Raw genomic sequence first — 20412 nt, 5'->3', positions numbered from 1 at the left:
GATCGTATTCCTTCAACAAAGGATGAGGACATTATGGAAGTTAAATGTGAAATCTTACATGAGGATGACAAATAAGATACGTCGAACCAGATGCCTCAAGATTGGACAATTGCAAAGGATCATCTGTTAGATCAAATCCTAGGAGACATCAAAAAAGGTTTAAGTATTAGGTCACAAGTTGATAATTTCTGTGAGTACTCTACTTTCATCTCACATATTAAACCTAAATCGATATGTTATGCTTTACTTGATGATGTATAGTTACTTGATATGCAAGAAGAACTAATCTAATTTAAACGTAACAACATTTGAGAGCTTGTTCCGCGTCCGGTTAAAAAACCGTCATTGACACAAGATGGATATTTAGGAATAAGATGGATGAAAATAGTGTAATTGGTTATATGATAGATAATAAGGACGTAGAGGTTAACCTGTGGACTTTGGATCCTTGTATACGAGCTGTGAGTGGATGATAGATTTCTGATTTACCAGGATCTAGTGCAGGTTGTGATATCTCTAACCCTTCTTCTTTAACAATAGCTATATACCTAACCATATAGCCAACAAATCAAACACACAGGGCATAAAATAATTGTCACTTTAAAAAAAAGAATGAACAACATGTCAAATATAGTCAACTATGATCTGATTCTTGTTGCCACAACTGGTTGTAGGGTATATGGTTATGTACAAAGTCTCGGCAACAGAAATTCAATTTATCCACCAATGGTGAAACATGAAATTCTTTAACCAAAAAATCCGCATTCGCTTCATGTGTTATACGGACACGATTCACATATAAAAAGTAATAATTGTATGTTGCAAATGTATATACAATGGAGGAGTGGTAGCAAGACACAAGTGCCTTACCTTTTTGGATCAAAATTATCGACAAGTAGGTCCTCATCCCAGAGAAATATATAATTGTAGTCAGCAACTATGTCTGGATGCAAAAATCTTTTTGCGAACCACCTATGACGTCATATAGAGAAATAATTTGTTGAATAGTTAGAGATGTAGAAGTAGAAATAGATAAAGAAATTAACATAAAGAGCCTATTATACCATTTAGTTTGATTTATAGCAGACACATGTATGGTTTTGAGGATCACGATAATCCTAATCATGTTTTTAAGTTGAAAAGAGTCATTTATGGTCTCAAACAAGCTCCTAGAGCTTGGTATGAGTGATTGTGTGGATTTTTTTTATAAAACAAGGATTCAATTGTGGGAAAGTCGACACCACTTTGTTTATAAGACATAAGGAATAACATGTTCTCTTAGTTCAAATTTATGTATATGATATTATTTCAAATTTACTAATGAATCTCTTTGTCTAGAATTTTCAAGTTTGATGCATGGAGAATTTGAGATGTCACTTATGGGAAAACTAACATACTTCATAGGATTTCAAATCAAGCAAGCCTAAGAAGGCACTTTCATAAGTCAAACAAAATATTGCTTAAAGTTTCTCAAGAAGTTAGATATGAAAGATTCAAAGAGTATCTCAACACCAATGGATTCAAATGTGCTTATTAACAAATATGAAAGAGGAGTGGATTTCGATGCAACCAGATATAAAGCTATAATCTGATCCTTTCCCTATTTAATCGCAAGTAGGCCAAATGTCAAGTTTAGTGTGTGCATGTGTGCTAGATATCAAACATAACCTAAGGATTCCCACTTTAAAATCGTAAAATGTATTTTGATATATCTTCATGGAACCTCCTATAATGGTTTTTGGTATCCTAAAGGTAGTGCTTGTAGCTTAGTAGGTTTTTTTTATTCCTATTTCGCGTGGTGTGAGTCGGATAAGAAAAGTATTAGTGGTACATGCACTTATTTGGAAGTTGTTTAGTATCTTAGTATAATAATAAGCATCATAACGTTGCTCTTTCTACCGTCGAGGCTGGATATGTATTTACTGGTAGTTGTTGTGCACAAGTTACATGTCTAAAACAATAATTATTAGACTATAATTTAAAACTTGGTGCATTCCATTAAGTGTGATAGTACTAGTGCAATAAGCCTCACTAAGAATCTGTAACTTCATTCACGGACCAAACACATTGAGATCCAACACCATTTTCTTAGAGATCATGTGGAAAAAAGAAATGTTGTTTTTGAATATGTTGACACTAAAAGCTAGTTTGCTGACATTTTTACAAAACTATTGTCATATGACCCCTTTCACAAGGTTTGTAGGGATTTGGGAGTCTTAGACTCTTCATGCCTTAAATACAATGAGGATTTTGTTTAGTTTCATTTCCTATATATTTTGTTTTCACTAACACTATTTTGTAGCAAATCATAGCTTTTACCGAACTACGATGGTATGTCTCTATAACTCTTGTATCTGGTTTATATTCTTTTATATGTTTGTTCTAGAGTTGTGTGTTGGTTTGCTTATATCCTCCTTATCTTACTCATTCATCTATAGCTTATGTCTTTGATTATTCTTATTTTCATTTATGTCCTTTTAAACGTGTGTTGCTAATCATGTGCATTTGAGCATTTGTATACTTGTTCATGCATTAAATATGATTGTTAATGCATTTCTTGACATATAAGTTTTGATCACTTAATTGTTAGTTGTTGAATGTTGGTGTTGCATGTCTATTTTCATTGTGTTGCTTGTGACATGTCCATCTTCGTGTTATGTATCTGATCTTTGTTGTATATGTTTCTTATCTATTTTGCTCATATGTTCATTGGAATTATTTGTTGGTGGTTGTTTATTTGGTTTTTAGACACATTTCGATCTATCTCTTTTTGATGTTGTCAAAGGGGGAGAAGTTCTAATGAGTCTAGAATTCCTTTATGTGTTTTATGTTGTGTTTTGTGTGAAATGTTTCAGGGGGAACATAAGCGTTTTTCATGTTATACTCAAAGTAGACTCAATTCTAAGAGAAAGCTTGCTAAACATCAAAAAGGGGAGAATGTAGTTGCATTTCCCTAATACATTTAGGGGAAGCACACCAATACAATTATTTTGTTGTTTGTCTTATCGCTTTCATCTTTTATTTACTTTCGATTATTGAGTCTCTTTGATGATTGCATGTCTCTGGATCAAGTTTTGAAAAGATTCATTTTAGCATGCATAAAACATTGGTTAGGTTTGAACTTGATCATGATGCTTTGAATCAATTGCATGAGTCACTGAAATAACAACCATATATGATATTGATTCAAGTTAGGTGGAAAAAAAAATCTCAAAGTCTCTTTAAAATTTTGAAATTTTGAGATTTTTGGTGTTTGATTTGAATCAAGCACAAATCCTGATTCAAATCATTTTGGACAAAGGCAAACCAGAAATATTCAAAACAAGTTGATTCGAATCACATTTTACACATGATTCAAATCATCAAACTCTGGGCCACATCTGCCTCAATTGATTCAAATCGCACTTTACACATGATTCGAGTCATGCAATTTTTCTACATTTTCTCAGTTGGCTTAGCCTGCTTGGTTTGAATCAAATTTAACGCATGATTCGAATCATGAGGTCTTTGATTCGAATCACACTTTCCTATTGATTTGAATTGACTGAAAAGTGGTTCAAAACTATTTTTCTTTTATTCCACTTCACTTGTTCATTTGATTAAAATCATTTCTCTTCATTCAAATCTAACTGCCTTTTTCAACCATTTTTAGTACTTAATCTCAAGAACATATAAAACCTTTTTGTCATCATTTCTCATGTAACTAATAATAGTGAGTATCATAATCAACATTGTGATTCTGTGAAAAGTCAATTCCCTATGTTTTTAAAGTTCAAAGTTCTTGCAACGAAACTCTTGCATCTTTAACTTCAGTTCGATTTAAATCTTGATAACGAGAGATAAGCAATTTATTTAAGGAGGCCCGTTCTTGAAACTAATTGTTCTTGAAGATTTGGTTGATATTTTTAGGTTGTTTGCATCTTCTACGAATAAGGCGGAGTTCTTCTTAAATCTTAGGACAATTAATCACTCAAGGTATCAGTCGGATTAAGGGGTTGATTGCTACACACAAAGGCTTAGAACATATTTGTAATATTGGAAGATTAAGAAGCGTTAATCAAGTAAATATTATGTATAGTAGTTTGGCATTATGCTATATACAAGTCAAGATCCAGATAGAGATTTTAAATTTTCTCAGTTATATTGTAGATTGGGGATTGTATGAACTCTTTCAAATATTTGTAAAATAAAAAGGAAATATGCAGGTCCCAATGGGAAACCATTGAAGAGTGCATATAGACAAAGCGAAGAGGAATGTCAAGCATTATAAATATCGGTGTCATCTTTCTCTCTTACTCTTGCATTTAATTTTATAGTATTTGTATGCTTTTAGGTATTTTAATTCTAGCATAGTTTATACTATCCATGCCAAGATTTTGAGCCAAGATCTTTCTCTCTTATAAATATTTGTTTGCAAAGATTTTTTGTGGTTTGAGCCAAGATTTTCATGCTTGCACTCTCTACTATCCATGCCCCATTTTTTGTAGACTTTTGTCGGTGTTGACGTGAATTATTTCAATGTTTAGACTTTAAGGGTGCAAGGCTCGTCAAACTGCCCCGCCCTCACTTTTTCGCGAACTGAGCAAAAGTGTTAGGCTCATGGCCTCTACTATGCTTGCCCCGCCTCACTTTTTTTTGCAAGGAGAGCCTAAACAAGGCGAACATGCCTCTTTTCCACCCCTAGTTGTCATGTTGCAACACCTCTAGTGGAGTTGTGATATGAGTATGATTCTTTTGTTAATTCTCTTTAACGCGGTAGAGTCTTACATTTTATTTTTGTATAAAACTGAATATGGTCAACATGAGTTCACTTACACCATGTACTCTTAGTGAGACTTGACGTTGTTGAATGTCATGTGACAATTCGGGTCTTGGGGATTGGAAAGGTGGGAAATGAGGATGGTTATGATGCAGGAATGTATAAGATCAATTATTATTCTTGAACAATCGGTTGGGGTTATTGTGATTGAATCTTTGAGATTCTGATGAAGCAAAGGTTCTTTAGTTGGAAAGGTGAGAACTAATGTTACGTTGTCTTCGAAGATCTGAATCATTGATCTAATGGCAAGAAATCATTATGGGGTCGAGTTGCTCTAGAACCAGCTATTTGAGGAGATAATGCGAACATGAACAACATTTAATAAATGATTACAGTGATCAGAACGATTAATATAAGCAGTTGCAGAGGTGCAACAGAGAAGATCATATATATTCAATGGAAAATTTGTTAGAATCATAAGATGATTGGTGCCTTATTATGTAGTGGAACATATAATGGATAACAAGTTGAAAATGGAGACTGTAGAAAGGCTTTTGGTATGGTGGGTGTGGTCTCTACTAATTAGAGACATGTGAGTACTTGCAAGGTTAACACTCCAATGCTAAAGTCTATATTTGATAGAGGTAAAACTGATGCAAGTATAAGTGGGTGAATACATGGGCATGACCCCAAGCGACACTTATATAGGGATGACAGTTAGAACTGCTCCGGTTGATCAAACTTTGATTGAGAAGGATTATTAGATGCATATAAATGAATTTGTTTAGAACATGAACCATGCGCTTATGCGACACTCCAAAATGGAGGTCCACCTGTACCTCAGTCCACTGAAATGCTTTGGCTAGATTCGATCGTTGGATTGAGCCGATCTCATTGGACTTTGGTCAACATTATTAGAGTTTGACCTAACTTATCCTTACAAAACCGACTTGTAAGGTGAGAGGTGTCACTCTATATAAACTCTTTTAAAGCTCTATGTTTAACCAATGTGGAACTTGAGATCTTTCTAATACATCCCTCATGCTTAATTTTTTTTTTGAGTTTGGTGCGTGAATTTTAAATGGTGGGTGATCTATGGTTTGATCGATAGGCTTGATACCATATTAAAGTTTGACCTAACTCATCCTTAAAAAATTGACTTGTAAGGTAAGAAGTGTCATCCTATATAAACTTTTTTTAAACTCTATATCTAATCAGTGTGAGACTTGAAATATTCCCCATAAATACAATATAACATTAAAAAAGAAAGATGAGTCCTTAATTTATTATTTGATATGATCGGATTAGCAAGTTTATTTTCTCAAAGAATTAAAATTTTAGATGCTCTTAGTATCGTAGAAAAAATCAAGATCAAGAATTGGCCGTGAATCTTTAGTAGGTGTAAGAATCATTTTTGCTTAATTTACTATCATGGTATCTCAACCATCTAGATTGTTTACATAAGGGCAACCCTCCACTTTATCTTTGTTATACCCTTATACCAATTCTCCTTTACCGATTCTATTATTATAATCTTTCTAAATTTATTTGATTCAAGTGAATGAGATTCTATTGTAGGATCTTCTATGGTGTTGCTAGCATTAAGTGGTAGTTGTGTGATTTATGACATAGGAGAGGATACGCGTTTGATAAGTCTCAATGTGTTTCCTGGTCCTAAGGATTGTCTAGTTTGACTGAATTGCTTTGATGTGATCATTCACAGCTCACACAAGGAATTTCCTTTAGGTCCTACCTACTTAATTGTTCATTTCATTTCAGTTCCTTGCAGCAGCATCAACATCATATGCATGTCCAATATCTATGTTATATGGATATGTCACATCCTTTGTGGCATGGCATACTGCCATTAATTGATCATAATCGTGTAATTACCATAGTATGACATAGCATTTTAATTTTTTAATTATATATATATATATATATATATATATATATATATATATATGTGTATGTATGTATATAATATTTTCTGTAAATTTTAATAAAAAAATATTTATTTTATATGGATTCAGTCCAACAATATATTTTATTATTTTAAATAAATTTTAATAAAATATTAAATTTATTATTCAATTATTTTAAATTTATATTTTTATGAAAAATGATAAAAGTCCACTTTTAGATTTTTATTTATTTTAAATCTATATTATATTAGACACTCTCTAAACTATATATTTAACTACAACAATACTTTCTCCATCTAACCTTCGTCCTTGGTATAATTTATTGCAAAGAGACCCTTCAATGAAGCAAACCACATGGCATGTTTCCAAGTCATATAATCAAACGGCCATAATCAAATCTAAAATATTCACAATGTAGCACAAATCGTTCAATATGTCCCATATCCAACTTATTAAGGTGCTGGCTTTTGTTGGAGGGTTTTGAAAGGAGACAAGTTTTGTCCCCACAATTGTTTCTCATGTGACCGACAATTTCCTCTTACTTGACCTGTCTTTGCTCCCACTAAGTCCTTTTCTATTCACTTATAATCTTTATGTATATATAACATAACTAAACCCTTATTTTCTTACATGTTCAAAAAATATTCCAACCCTAAAGGGAGTTAAATATGGCAAGAGAAGGTTTAGGACTTGAGATAACTGAGCTAAGGTTAGGTTTATCATGTGGTGAGCCAAAGAAGAATGAGAAGAAGAGGATGTTCTCGGAGATCGACGGTGGTGTGGAAGAAAATGGAGGCTCCGGTGATCGGAAAAGTGTCGATAAGAAGAATCAAGTTGTCGGGTGGCCTCCGGTGTGCTCGTACCGGAAGAAGAACATGAATGAAGGTTCGAAAATGTATATGAAGGTTAGCATGGATGGAGCTCCTTACTTGCGTAAGATTGATCTTTGTTTGCATAAGGGTTACTTGGAGTTAGCTTTGGCTTTGGAGAAGCTCTTTGATTGTTGTGGAATTGGTGAGTTATGCATTTTTCATTTTATTTTTTTTGTGTTTCATCTTTTAAGTCTTTCTTATTATTTGTGATACATGCAAAATATAGGGCATAATTCATTTTTAAAAAGTTTTCAACATAGATAACTTTTATCTATTTAGAAGTTTATTTGTTGATCTTGTTAATGATCATAGCTTCGACTTTGACCTTCCATAATAAACAACATGGGCATGATATAGGTTTAATTGCTAGCTAGTTACTCTCTTTACCATATTAAGTGTCTTTTAAAATAATGCATAATTTTGATTTTTTTTTATCGAGTGTACTTACTAATTTTTATGATCAAAATATAATGTATTGATTAGAGCATCTATATTTATAAAGTAGTTGTCAAAATAGTTAGTTAGATTGAAATACAGAAATAATTGTACCCAAAAAAAATACAGAAATAATGTATGATGAGTTTAATATGAATTCTATTAAATAAAGAATCTTACTATTTTGTAGTAAATTTATGATAAACATCATATTTGTTCTTTTTCGTATTACTACAAAATTACTAAAAATGGTAAGAATTTTTCATCCTTAAATTATTTTTTAAAAGTCCATATTAAATTGATCCAGTAAAATATACTATTGAAAAAATATTACTAATATATAGATCATTGATATCCTAAACTAACAAATTTAATAAATATTTTTAGTATGATGTATTTCTTATGAAACAAACATAGCAATTTCTTATGAGTAATTTTTTTCACTCTCAATATAAATTGTTTATTGTAAGTATTTCATCCGTTTTTTTATTATAAGTCAATATATATATATATATATATATATATATATATATATATATATATATATATATATATATATATATATATTGATTTATAATACTAATGAGTTATTAATGATATTTTTTTATATCTTTAATTATTTTCATTTCTTAAATTTAACTTTTCAAGATTATTAATGAAGGAAATTTTATAAAATTATAAAAAAAAAAAATATTTAAAATTAATTACACTTCTTATTATATATGTGTAAAAAATTTAAAACGACTAATAATAAAAAAATTTTTTGAAGGAAGTATATCATACAACTATAAGTGACTATTTGAGTAAGTTTATTATTATTATTATTAATTGACATTATAAAACTTCTTTACATGGCTATGGTTAGATTATTATTATATGAACTAAATTATTTCTTATATAAACTCAACACTCAACAAACACTCAAGAAACCGGGATATGATCGTTTATGTTTTTTATGAAATAAATATATGATGCTTTTATGTAAGTTAGGGTATTGATCCCAGGTAGATATTATTGTACAACATATAGGATCATGAAGAATCTTTCATTTTTATAAAGTTGATAGAAAAAAGGGTAAAGTGGGAGACAAAGTATAATGTATAATGATAATTAGACATTCTCCTTCTAATCTGATGCTCGCGTGCTGCTATTGTACGTATAAAGTTCATCACTACATCTTAATGACAAATAATCAAGCACAACATTTATGCTACATTAACATTAATTAATCATAACACTTGAATGAAAAGAAGGAAAAATAATAATAATAAGAGTATTGAAAATTAATTAAAATTTTATTTGTTGGCAGAAGAGGCATTAAAGGATGCAGAAAATTGTGAACACGTTCCAATTTATGAGGACAAAGATGGTGATTGGATGCTGGTTGGAGATGTTCCTTGGGAGTAAGTACTTTTATCTATTTCCTATACTATTATTTAATTTAATATAATTCTTTCTATTATACTATACAAAATAAATCAAATAAAATTATATATATATATCTTGGACCCCATATAGGAGACATGCGTGAACCTTTCATTATAATATGTTGAGAACATTAATTTAGAAGGAGAAACAATCAAAATGATGGCCTACCATGGAAAAGGAAAAGCCATTATTGTGTTATGGAAACATCAAATAAAGAGAGAGATTGCAATTCCTATAATGATCAAACATGAAAATTTTCTAAAATTAATATGTAAAAGTATATAGTATAGTAATTAATATTCACTTTTATGATGTGGAAACAAACAGGATGTTTATTGAGTCATGCAAGAGGCTGAGGATTATGAAGAGGTCAGATGCAAAGGGCTTTGATTTGCAACCAAAAGGATCTTTGAAGAGATTCATATAGAAAGTGAAAGATATGTTAGGGTTCTAAACAATGAAAAAGTTGTTAATTTGGATTTTATGTTGTTTTTTTATTATATTTGAGAAGCATTCCTTTATACTATAGTTTGATATGAATGAACTAGGGTTTTATCATCATGTTTATTTTAATGTTTTATATATCAAAGATATATAGGATCAATTTTTATTATGGATTTAAAGGATATGTATTGTGAGTGTTATTGTGAATTTCTTCGGTTGAAGGGAAGAAATACCTTTTTGTTAGAAATTATTTGTAGAATTTGTTATGGTGACTCTACATATGGTATAGCTTAACCATTGTTAACTAGTAATTAGGATCTTCATCCCTTCAATTTTTGGGCTTGCTAAAAATCAGACCTTAAACACCATGTTGTTTAAAAAGTTATGTAAGTATATATTGCCGTTTTAGAAAATATAGAGGTTATATTCTAATTTTTAAAATTGGCCATAATAATAAAGAATATTTTATTAAAATTATAAGTAATATTAAAAAATAAAGGAAAATAAATAAATTATTTATAGATATGTTAATAATATATTTGTCGTAGATTTTTAATTATTTATTTAAATTTCAAAATTTTAAAGGTTTAATATGTGATGGTTTATAGATTTCAATTAATAATAGAAATTTTTGTATTTTTTATTAAGTTTATCGTTGACTCACTGGTATATATCCTTCATCAAGCCCTTCGGTACGCGAGTTCGATTTTATATATTCGTTACGCTGTTTAAAGTTAACTAATTTATAAATGCAACGAATATTATAAATATAATTATTTAATATTTATACTTTATAAAAAAAATAAGGGTTTGATTTTTCGGAGGTCCTATGTAACAGTTTGATTTTTCGGAGGTCCTATGTAACGGATCAGGTTACACATGCTCAAATCCGGTCCCATAAATATATATATAGGGTATGTTGTTTTAACTTTAAGAATAGATTTTTGGAAAAAATATATTATGGGTTCTTTAAGTTATTTAATTATAACAGTTTGGTCCTTTAATTTTTTTTACCGTGAGTCATTCCTTTAAGTTACCTAACGTCTAGACCTACACCGTTGCCTTTTTTTTTATTTTATGTTCCAAAAATGCATATATGGCATTAACATTATTGAGGTGGTTGTAACATTGATCACATGTAATTGTGTTTTATTTAACTTTAAATAATTAAACAAAATCACTTTCTTCTCCATCAAATCCCTAAAATTGTATTCATCTTCTCCCATCGATTTCATCTTCAGTTTTCTCCAACAATGGCTTCATACAATACAAATGGATCAAATCGACAAAGTCTAAACTGTCATTCTTTCATTTCGAGTGCAACTCATGGCGAAAACGCACAAAGATGTCCTTGTGAAGTCAAAGCAGTGATACAAACAGTTAGAAAGAAAAAACGAAACTTTTGAAAACTCTTCTGGGATTGCAAATACTTTGTGGTACATTTATTGATATCTTCTTCTATGTCTTTTTTGAAGGTGCTAACTATTATATATATTAACAGAGTGAAGATTCAATCTGCGGCAACAATTATTTGTTAAATCTATTTAACCGAATCAAACACTAATATCCTTAACACTTACTCTACTCTATCTCCTCTCTCCATAAATTCCAATACCTTAAACCCCTTCTGCCGTCACTTTTTTTCTCTAAAATCCTTCAAATTCTAGATCTCTTAATTTCTCTTTAAATATTCATCTTTAGTATCAAAACTAACTTTATATTAAAAATTTTAATCTATGATTCTACACAATTGAACATTTGTTAGTATTGTTTTTTAAATACTTTTTTATCATTAAAACGTTAGAAATATGATACAAATCAATTTTATTCCAACAATTTTGGCCTTTAATCGATCATTGAGGCTGAAGTATTGACCTTGAAAGAAGTGACAGCCATCCAAATACAAATGAATCATGTTATTTTTTTAGAGCGACTCACAATGACGGTGCAAGCAATTCACGCTAACTATAGTGGTAATTTTGAATTTAATTTGTTTATCTCTTGTATTAAGAATTTATTAGTTTCTCAATCCAACTTTGAGGTGAAGTTTATTAAACGCCAAACAAATTTGGTTGTTCACATGTTATCTAAAGCGCCTAGTTCTTGAATTAGACGTGATATTTTATATTTGAGTTCTCCTTGTATTGAACAACAATTGATTAACGATATGAATTGAATTTATTTGTGTAAAAAAACAAAAATATAAATTTTAACCTTTCAGAATTAATTAGTTTAATGGTTAGTAGTACAAATATTTTTTCATATTATTTAGAAACAAATAGCTAAGTACGTCAACGAAAATACTTGAACTTCAAAGTTCAAACTCAGAAAGACACTTTTACCATTCTTTTCTTTTTCATACAATTTAGTTTTATACAATAATCTAAACAAGACATATATATATATATATATATATATATATATATATATATATATATATATATATATATATATATATATATATATATATATATATATATATATATATATATATATATATTTATTTATCATGATCAAATGACATCAAAGTGTTAGACTTAATAATATGACACTTTCAATACTCTTCACCACATATTTGTATAAAAAAATTCACTGTTAGATTGAAAGTTACTATAATAAAGATCATATCTATAAAACTTAACATCAATCAAAAATCATTTGATATGTCAACTAGATGAATAAAAATTAATGTCTTACAAATCTTTAACAAAACCTTAATTTTAATTCTTCTCTTTAACATATCAAATGATTTTTGATTGATATTAAATTTTACGGAGATGACAAAAAAAAGATTAAGGTTTTTTTTTTTTGAAATGCAGATTATTAGTGGTAAACTGTTAGTAAATATTTACATCCTTGCTAGGACTTGAACCTTAGACCTCTAACTCTTTTTAATCTTTAACTCAACTGTTTCGATCTAGTTGAATTATCGTTCTTACTCCATATTAGGTTATGTTTGGTAAAAATAGCAGTTGAATGATAAACTACCTTATGGCTGATGGCTGTTGAGAATGTATCAAGTGTGAGTAGTATGGATAATAGTCCCACATTGGTTGGTAATGTGGAGACTTGAGCATTTATAAGTGAGAGAACTCACTCACCTATCACCTTAAGGTTTTTGGTGAATATGTGGTGTGTCTCTCACAAAGATATTACTCTACAAAAGAAGTCTCACAATATTCAATGCTCCCTAGTGAAAAAACTCCCCCAATAAATGGCACCATGAGCCTTTGGTTCGAGAAGGGACCGACTTAATCGTATCGTAAGTCAACGGCGCCAGTGTGGTGAATAAGAAACGTTTCGTTGAAGAGTGTCAACGGCGCCAGTGTGGTGAATACATTAATACATAAACTAACTTATAAATGTAAAATGACATAAAATACATTAATACATATTTATTTTATTTTAAACTAAAATCAATTATAAAGGATACAAGAGAGTTTTTGTTAAAATAATAAGGATAAAAATGGAATAAAAAATGATAAGTTATAAGCTAAAGCGCTATTTAAAATAGCGTCTAAAAAATAAGCTATAAGCTCATGATGAAAAGACCGTTACCAAACAGATCTAAATTATCATATGAGCTTATAAACTATAAACTATAAGCTATAAACTCGCAAATGTGACTTACCAAACAAAGCATACATACTTTTTATTATTAAATTATAAATATTATCTAAAATAATAATAAAATAATTCAATGGATTTTTAAAATGTATTGGATGGATTGATTCATCCATAAATGGATGGATTAAATCCAACCCATGAACTAATAATTTTTATAATGGATCGATTGGATGGTTTATTTAGTAGATAGATTGAGTGAATTTTTCTGATTCTAATTATCACCTATAATATTCCATTTTATATAATGTTGAAATAGATTATTATTATTATTATTAGTAGTAGTAGTATTATTAATATTATTATTATTGTTATTAGTAGAAAGATTTGAAATTGATTTTTTTTAAATAACCATGTTTAAAAAAATTTCAAAATAACCATATTTTTCAAATTAAATATTAAAGTAATCATGTTTCAAACAAATAAAATTCGCCTACAAGAGGAGTAGTTAGAGGGTATGGCGCATGCACTTAATTGTTGAGCAGTAAGCTCTGAAAGCAGCTTTTGGTAAGAAATATCATAAGCAATCTTGGTCAGAAGCCAGGAAGAGATCTAATGGTGTTCAGAAGTCAAAAACCTCAACTTTTGAAAGACGAAAGAGTGCTCATAATGAGAATGAGAAGTATGACAAGAGGAAGGTTCAATACTACTGTTGTAAGAAGTTTGACCACTTTGCTGTTGATTATTGGTCAAACAAGGAAAGAAAGACATAAGAAGCAAACGTAGCCAAAGGAGATTCTGATGATGAATTTGTGGTATTGATGGCTTATGAATCTGATGATGCATATTTGGCGGACTGGTGATATATGGACAATGGTTGCTCAAATTATCTTACTGGAAATAAGAAATGGTTGGTTGATTTTGACTCTAGAAAGAGGACAAAGATCATATATGCTGATGATAAATGCCTAAATATTGAAGGTGTGATAAATGTCATAGTAGTTCTGAATAATGGTAGAACATCATTGATTCAAACTGCGTGGCATGTTCCTGGCATGAAATACAATCTGATGAGTGTAGGTCAATTAATTGAGAAAGGATTTTCAGTTACCATAAAGGACAATATTTTGAAGTTGTATGACTGTAATCAGAAGTTGATTATAAAGTCAGAACAGGGGAGGAATAGAATATTCAAAGTGAATGTTAAAACTGCAGACTTTGATTGCCTTAGTGCAACAAGTGTTGTGAAGGAAAGTGAGTTGTGGCACAAAAGATTTGGTCATCTGAACTTCAGAAGCATATGGCATTTGAATTCAAAGAAGTTGGTATATGAAATTCCTACAATTAAGAAGCCAGAGAAGTCATGTAATATATGGATGAGAGGAAAGCAATAAGATTGTCATTTGCATCTAAAATTCCTCCAAGAGCAAAGCATGCTCTGGGTGTAGTGCATTCTGATGTGTGTGGACCATTTCCAGTACCTTCACTTGGAGGGAATAAATATTTTGTGTCATTTGTTTATGAGTTCACAAGGATGACATAGGTATCCCTTATAAAGTTTAAACACGAGGTGTTTGCTGAATTTAAGAATTTTAGAATAAAGACTGGGAATCAGAGTGGTCAGAAGCTGAAAATTCTCAGAAGTGATGGTGGAGGTGGGTATAACTCTACAGAGTTCAGAAAGTTCTGTGAGGAAAATAGAATTGAGCATGAGGTGACTACTCCATACATACCTCAACACAATGGTATTGTTGAAAAAAGAAACTGAACTTTGCTTGATATGACAAGGAGTATGCTGAAGGAGGAGAAGCTACCTCGCACCTTATGGGGAGAAACTATTGTCACTGCAGCATATGTGTTAAACAGGTGTCTAACCAAGAAGCTGAAGGAAATTGTTCCTTTAGAGAAGTGGACTGGAGATAATCAAAGTGTGATCCATCTGAAGGTGTTTAATTCTCTTTGTTACAAACATGTTCCATATGCTAGTAGAAGGAAGTTGGATGACAAAATCAGAGTTATGTTTCTTGTAGGGTACCATAGTACATGTGCTTATAAACTCTATTGTCCTGTCACTAACAAGGTTGAATTCAGCATAGATGCTATTATGAAAGAATCAGAAGCGTGGGAATGGAAGAAATCTCAATCCAACTATGGTGCGATATTAATATCTGAGTTAACTTTTAAAGATACTTCAGAATTTGAAGGTTCTGAAGATGAGTCAGAATCAGGAGATGATTCTGAAGGTGAGTCTGACTCTGAAGACGAGTCTGACTCTGAAGGTGAATCTGATTCTGATCCAGATTCTGATGGTGATTTAGACTCTGGTGGAGATCCAGACTCTGAAGATGGTCATGCCTCTGAAGGTGGTACTTCTGGGATTCTAGCATCTGATACTGTTCCAGCGTTCGAAGACGATTCTGAACAAGTTTGGAGGCCACAAAGAATCAGAATATTCTAAGAAGATTTGTAGAGTTTGACATGCTCCAAGATACTGAAATAGACTCTGAGGGAGAAGTCATTCAGTGTACCATGTTAGTAGACTCTGAACTAATGAGTAATGAAGAAGCTCTCAAGAAAAAAATGTGGCTGAAGGCCTTGAGAGAAGAACTTGAGACTGTAGAAAGAAATAAGACTTGGAAGTTGACTGAACTTCCAAAGGACAAGAAAGTCATTAGTGTCAGATGGGTTTTAAAGGTGAAACTAAAGCCAGATGGATCAATTGGAAAACACAAAGCAAGGTTAATGGCAAGAGGTTTTCTACAGAAACCTGGGTTAGACTACTTTGAGGTGTTTGTTCCTGTAGCGATACATGAGAAAATCGCATTGGTGATTGCGATAGCTGCTAACAGGAATTGGCCTATGATGCATTTAAATATGAAATATGCATTTCTGAAAGGTCCATTGCAAGAAGACGTATACGTTTCACAACCTTCTGGATTTCTGAAAAAGAATTAGGAAGTGATGGTGTACAAGTTACATAAAACATTGTATGGAGTGGAACAAGATCTTAGAGCTTGGAATATGAACATTGATTCATTTTTTAAGCTCCAAGGATTTAAAATGTTGTGATTGAGTTTGGTGTCTATGTTCAGCATACTTTTGAACGCAATATAATTCTAGTATGTCTGTATGTTGATGACATATTGCTAACAGGAAGTTGTGAACATGAGATAGCTAAGTTCAAGAAGGTGCTGATAAATGAGTTTGAGATGACTGATCTAGGAAATGGATTTTTTTATTTAAAATAACCACTTTTTCAAGAATAATACTAAAATAACCATAATTTTAAATTATTTACCAATATAGCCACTTTTTTTAAAAAATGAATCAATGCGCCATTTGCTATGGCGCATGCGTTGATGGATTTGTAATCATGCGCCACTGCAATTGGCGCATGCATATAAAATGTAGGACTCCTACATTTAACATGCTTTTACATGCATGAGCCAATTGTAGTGGCGCATGCTCTTACATTTTACATGCATGCGTCAATTATAATGGTGCATAAACTCTCACAAACATGACTAGTTTGGTAAATAAATTGAAAACATTGGTATTTTGATATATAATTTGAAAAAGTTGATTATTTTAAAAAGATTCTGTAGCAAATGAGTAATGTTCATTTTACGAATTTAATGATATGAATTATATGGATTAAAATGATATTATTATAAATATTTATATTTATATTTATAGTTATGTTTAAAATTAATTTTTTTAAAGTTTTATTACTCAAAATTGTGACAATTTAAAATACAAAACAAAAGTTTATTAAAAGTTTATCATTTTTAATGAAAAAAATTGGGGTATTGGTTAGATGTGTTCAAATCCAAACCACAAAAAATTGAATATTACTTAATGTGTTATTATAATTATTATTTTTGATACTTATTCTTTTAATATTACTTATTAGTTTAACTTAATCTATTTATTTTTATTATTTTATTTATTTTAACTATAAATAATATTAATTTTTAATATACTATATGTTACATATTATATTAAATCTAATATTTATTTATTTTTAAAATCTAAAAAAAATATATAATTTATATTTTGAATATTCAAAAATTAATCCAAATTAAATCACATAAAATTGGATCGATTGAGATTTAGATCCAATGAATTTTTAGCTTAAAAAACCTATCCAACTGAACTGCGAACACCTTAGCGATAGTTTAGTGTTCTATATTTCAATACGATAATGGTATGACATAGATAATTCCTTTCTTCCGTCGATCGATAACCACATCAAAATTGAATTCTTTTTCCCTCAAATCGGTAATCATTCTGATCACCCCAATCCAATTCTGAGAGCAAGCAACTCCGATCCGATTCTTTTTGCAATCGTAACAGAAACAACGCTTTCTTCCAGGTTCGATCAATACAAGTCGTCGAAGCATAAACCCTCTTAATATAGCTTCAATTTCTTCGTTAACATACCCCATTTTCAATTTCTTGGTTATATTGGGAATTAGGGATTTCATGTTACATCCGTGTTTATGCTCTTTCCATTGTGTTGATCCATTGTTTCTGTTTTTATCTCTTTCCCTCCGGTAATCGATTATGTGTTAATCTGTGTGCCATTTTCATCGCACTAATAAATTATTGATATTTTTTAGAAATTAGCTTATCAGTTTGATTGAACAACAGATTTATTCAAGCTCACATCATCTTGCTCTATCCTCCTCATTAACTTTTCCAATTTAGGATCATTGATTATTATTCTAATTAGGCGTGAATGAACGATAAGATTAAATTCAACCTAATTTGAATTAGTTGAGATTGAGGCATGTAATCGGAGAGAATCCTATTTGAATTAAGGAGTTTTTTTGTAGGCATTTGAATTGAGAGTTACATTTTGAAGAACACATTCGTTAAAAAAGTTGAAATTTTAGCCCAACTTTAAAATTTTCAATTTCATTTTTTTAATTTTATTTTTACACGTCTTTTAAAATATTGAGTTTTTTTTTTTTAATTTTGAATTCTAAATCAAATTTCTTGATACTTTTTAGTTTATAAAAAATAATGTATCAAAAAAAGTTTGCAAAAATAAAATTAAAAATTATTTTATTTTATTTTATGTTATAATGCATTTTGAGAAACATGTAATGAGATTTAATCTAACACAATTGATTTCAAGGATTTTGTTCATAGAAGAAAAATATTAAAAGTTTTTTTTTACGGAGAAATCAATTAAAAATATATATACTAATTTATAAAAAATCAATAATTTTTATGTACCAGACATATTCATCATTATTCAAAAAGCAAAAACGACATGGTAGAGAGAGATAGTCCTCATTCCCTCTAAAGTCTCGTCCATCTTCAACCATTAACAATGCAACAACATAACTTTCTGCATGACGACCAGGGGTGGATTTGAAGGTAACAGAGCTCAACGTTTAGAAGAAGCTCATGGGATAATGTTGGAGAACTCACTTCACTAAAGGCTCAAGGGATCCTAGACCTTCTTCGTCTTTCTTCTTCACGTCATTTCCTGACGAGTTCAAATCAAGAGATCTCTATGAGGAGTTCAAAGGATTCGGTAACATTGACGAGGTAGTGATTCCGGCTAAGAGAGGCGTTAAGGGAAAAAATATGGCTTTGTGAGGTTCTTTGACGTCGAGGATGAAAGAATCTTAGCCACGAAGCTAGACAATATCTTCTTGGGAGATCAAAAAATCTATGTCAACCTCCCTCGTTGTGATATGAGTTTCTCTACAGGGAAGGGTAAGCAAGGAAGAATTGAGAGGAGCAACTCTGGTATTCATTCTCAGGCTGGCATCATGTGTAACCAGCATTCTTCAGTTTGGGGGAGGAAGGTAGGAGATACTAGGGGCTTCTCCCATGGCAAACCTACTACTCGTGGCAAGTCCTATGCTAGTGTTCTCAGGTATGGAGTTCATCCCACCTCATCAAATGTGTTGGGAAGGAAGAAGAACAAGATTATCTCTCCTCATCTGACCTTCAACTCCATCGAGAAAGAAGATTGGAGTATATTTCAAAAAGCTTATCTCGAGATAATTGAGAATGCGGGAATGACCTTCAAGTCCTTGCTCAAAGACACATTCAGGATGGTGTTTTAGTAGTGAATGAAATCCTCGATTTTGCTAAGAGATTCAAGAAGAAATGCTTAATCGTGAAAGTGGAATTTCAAAGAGCGTTTGATTGTGTTTTCTGGAGACATCTCAAATACGTTATGTCCAGAATGGGTTTCGGCACTAAGTGGTTTCATTGGATGGATGTTATAGTTTTCAACAGTTCTTTGTCAGTTCTCGTTAATGGCCCTCTTACCGATGATTTCATAGTTGAGAAGGGTCTCAGGCAAGGATACCCTATCTCTACTTTCCTCTTTATCCTTGCAGTTGAAGGTCTCGTAGGTCTGTTTCAGAATGCAGCCTCTGTTAATGAGTTTCAAGGGTTTCAAGTTAGTGATGAAATTAAGTTCGACCTTTTGCAGTTTGAAGACGACACAATTGTATTTTGTAATAGAGATTGGAACAATATGTGGAGTCTTAAATTTATTTTAAGGGGATTTGAACTTGCTTCGGGATTATGTGTTAATTTGTCCAAAAGTAAAATTTAGGGTTTGAACTTGGAAGACGATTTCATCAATTCAGCTTCTTCTTTTCTCTCTTGTGGCGGAGGAACCATTCCTTTCAACTTCCTTGGTATTAGTACGGGACCGTGTCCTAGAAGAAAATCAAGTTAGAGTTCAGTCCTTGATAAACTTCAAATAAGATATCTTTTTGGCATAGTAAGCGAATGTTTATGTCGGAAGGATCGTAATGTTAAATTATGTTTTAACAAACATGCCATTGTACAACTTTTCTTTTTACAAATCCCTTAAAAAGATTTTATCAAAGAAGTTATTCAAATCCAGAAAAACTTCCTCTGGGGAGGACCCAACGCTGATATAAAACTTGCTTGGATTAGTTGGGATAATATTTATAAATCCAAAATCCAATGAGGCCTTGGAGTG

The 20412-nt window shown here is 31.0% G+C and overlaps 2 protein-coding genes across 2 annotated transcripts; both read left to right on the top strand.

Annotated features, from left to right (window-relative positions):
• Nucleotides 1–7311: 7311 nt before the first annotated feature.
• Nucleotides 7312–10065, top strand: LOC127107652 (auxin-induced protein IAA6). Its single transcript, NM_001427076.1, has 3 exons — nt 7312–7698; nt 9301–9394; nt 9747–10065. Exons 1-3 carry the CDS (start codon nt 7353–7355, stop codon nt 9844–9846), a joined length of 540 nt encoding a protein of 179 aa, NP_001414005.1. The 5' UTR covers nt 7312–7352; the 3' UTR covers nt 9847–10065.
• Nucleotides 10066–19638: 9573 nt separating this feature from the next.
• On the top strand, nt 19639–20016 carry LOC127104942 (uncharacterized). The gene has a single exon (XM_051042081.1). It carries the CDS (start codon nt 19639–19641, stop codon nt 20014–20016), a length of 378 nt encoding a protein of 125 aa, XP_050898038.1.
• Nucleotides 20017–20412: the final 396 nt, after the last annotated feature.

The sequence above is a fragment of the Lathyrus oleraceus genome, chromosome 7 (genome assembly GCF_024323335.1).
Source record: "Lathyrus oleraceus cultivar Zhongwan6 chromosome 7, CAAS_Psat_ZW6_1.0, whole genome shotgun sequence".
In the NCBI taxonomy this organism is placed as follows: Eukaryota; Viridiplantae; Streptophyta; class Magnoliopsida; order Fabales; family Fabaceae; genus Lathyrus; species Lathyrus oleraceus.
The sequence above is the reverse complement of the archived record's forward strand: the minus strand, read 5'-3'. Positions and strand labels throughout refer to the sequence as shown.

Coding starts and splice junctions, on each gene's coding strand:
- LOC127107652 (NM_001427076.1), top strand. CDS start 7,353: ATGGCAAGAGAAGGTTTAGGACTTGAGATAACTGAGCTAAGGTTAGGT. Junction 7,699..9,300: donor CTTTGATTGTTGTGGAATTG/GTGAGTTATGCA, acceptor ATTTGTTGGCAG/AAGAGGCATTAAAGGATGCA. Junction 9,395..9,746: donor GTTGGAGATGTTCCTTGGGA/GTAAGTACTTTT, acceptor GGAAACAAACAG/GATGTTTATTGAGTCATGCA.
- LOC127104942 (XM_051042081.1), top strand. CDS start 19,639: ATGGGTTTCGGCACTAAGTGGTTTCATTGGATGGATGTTATAGTTTTC.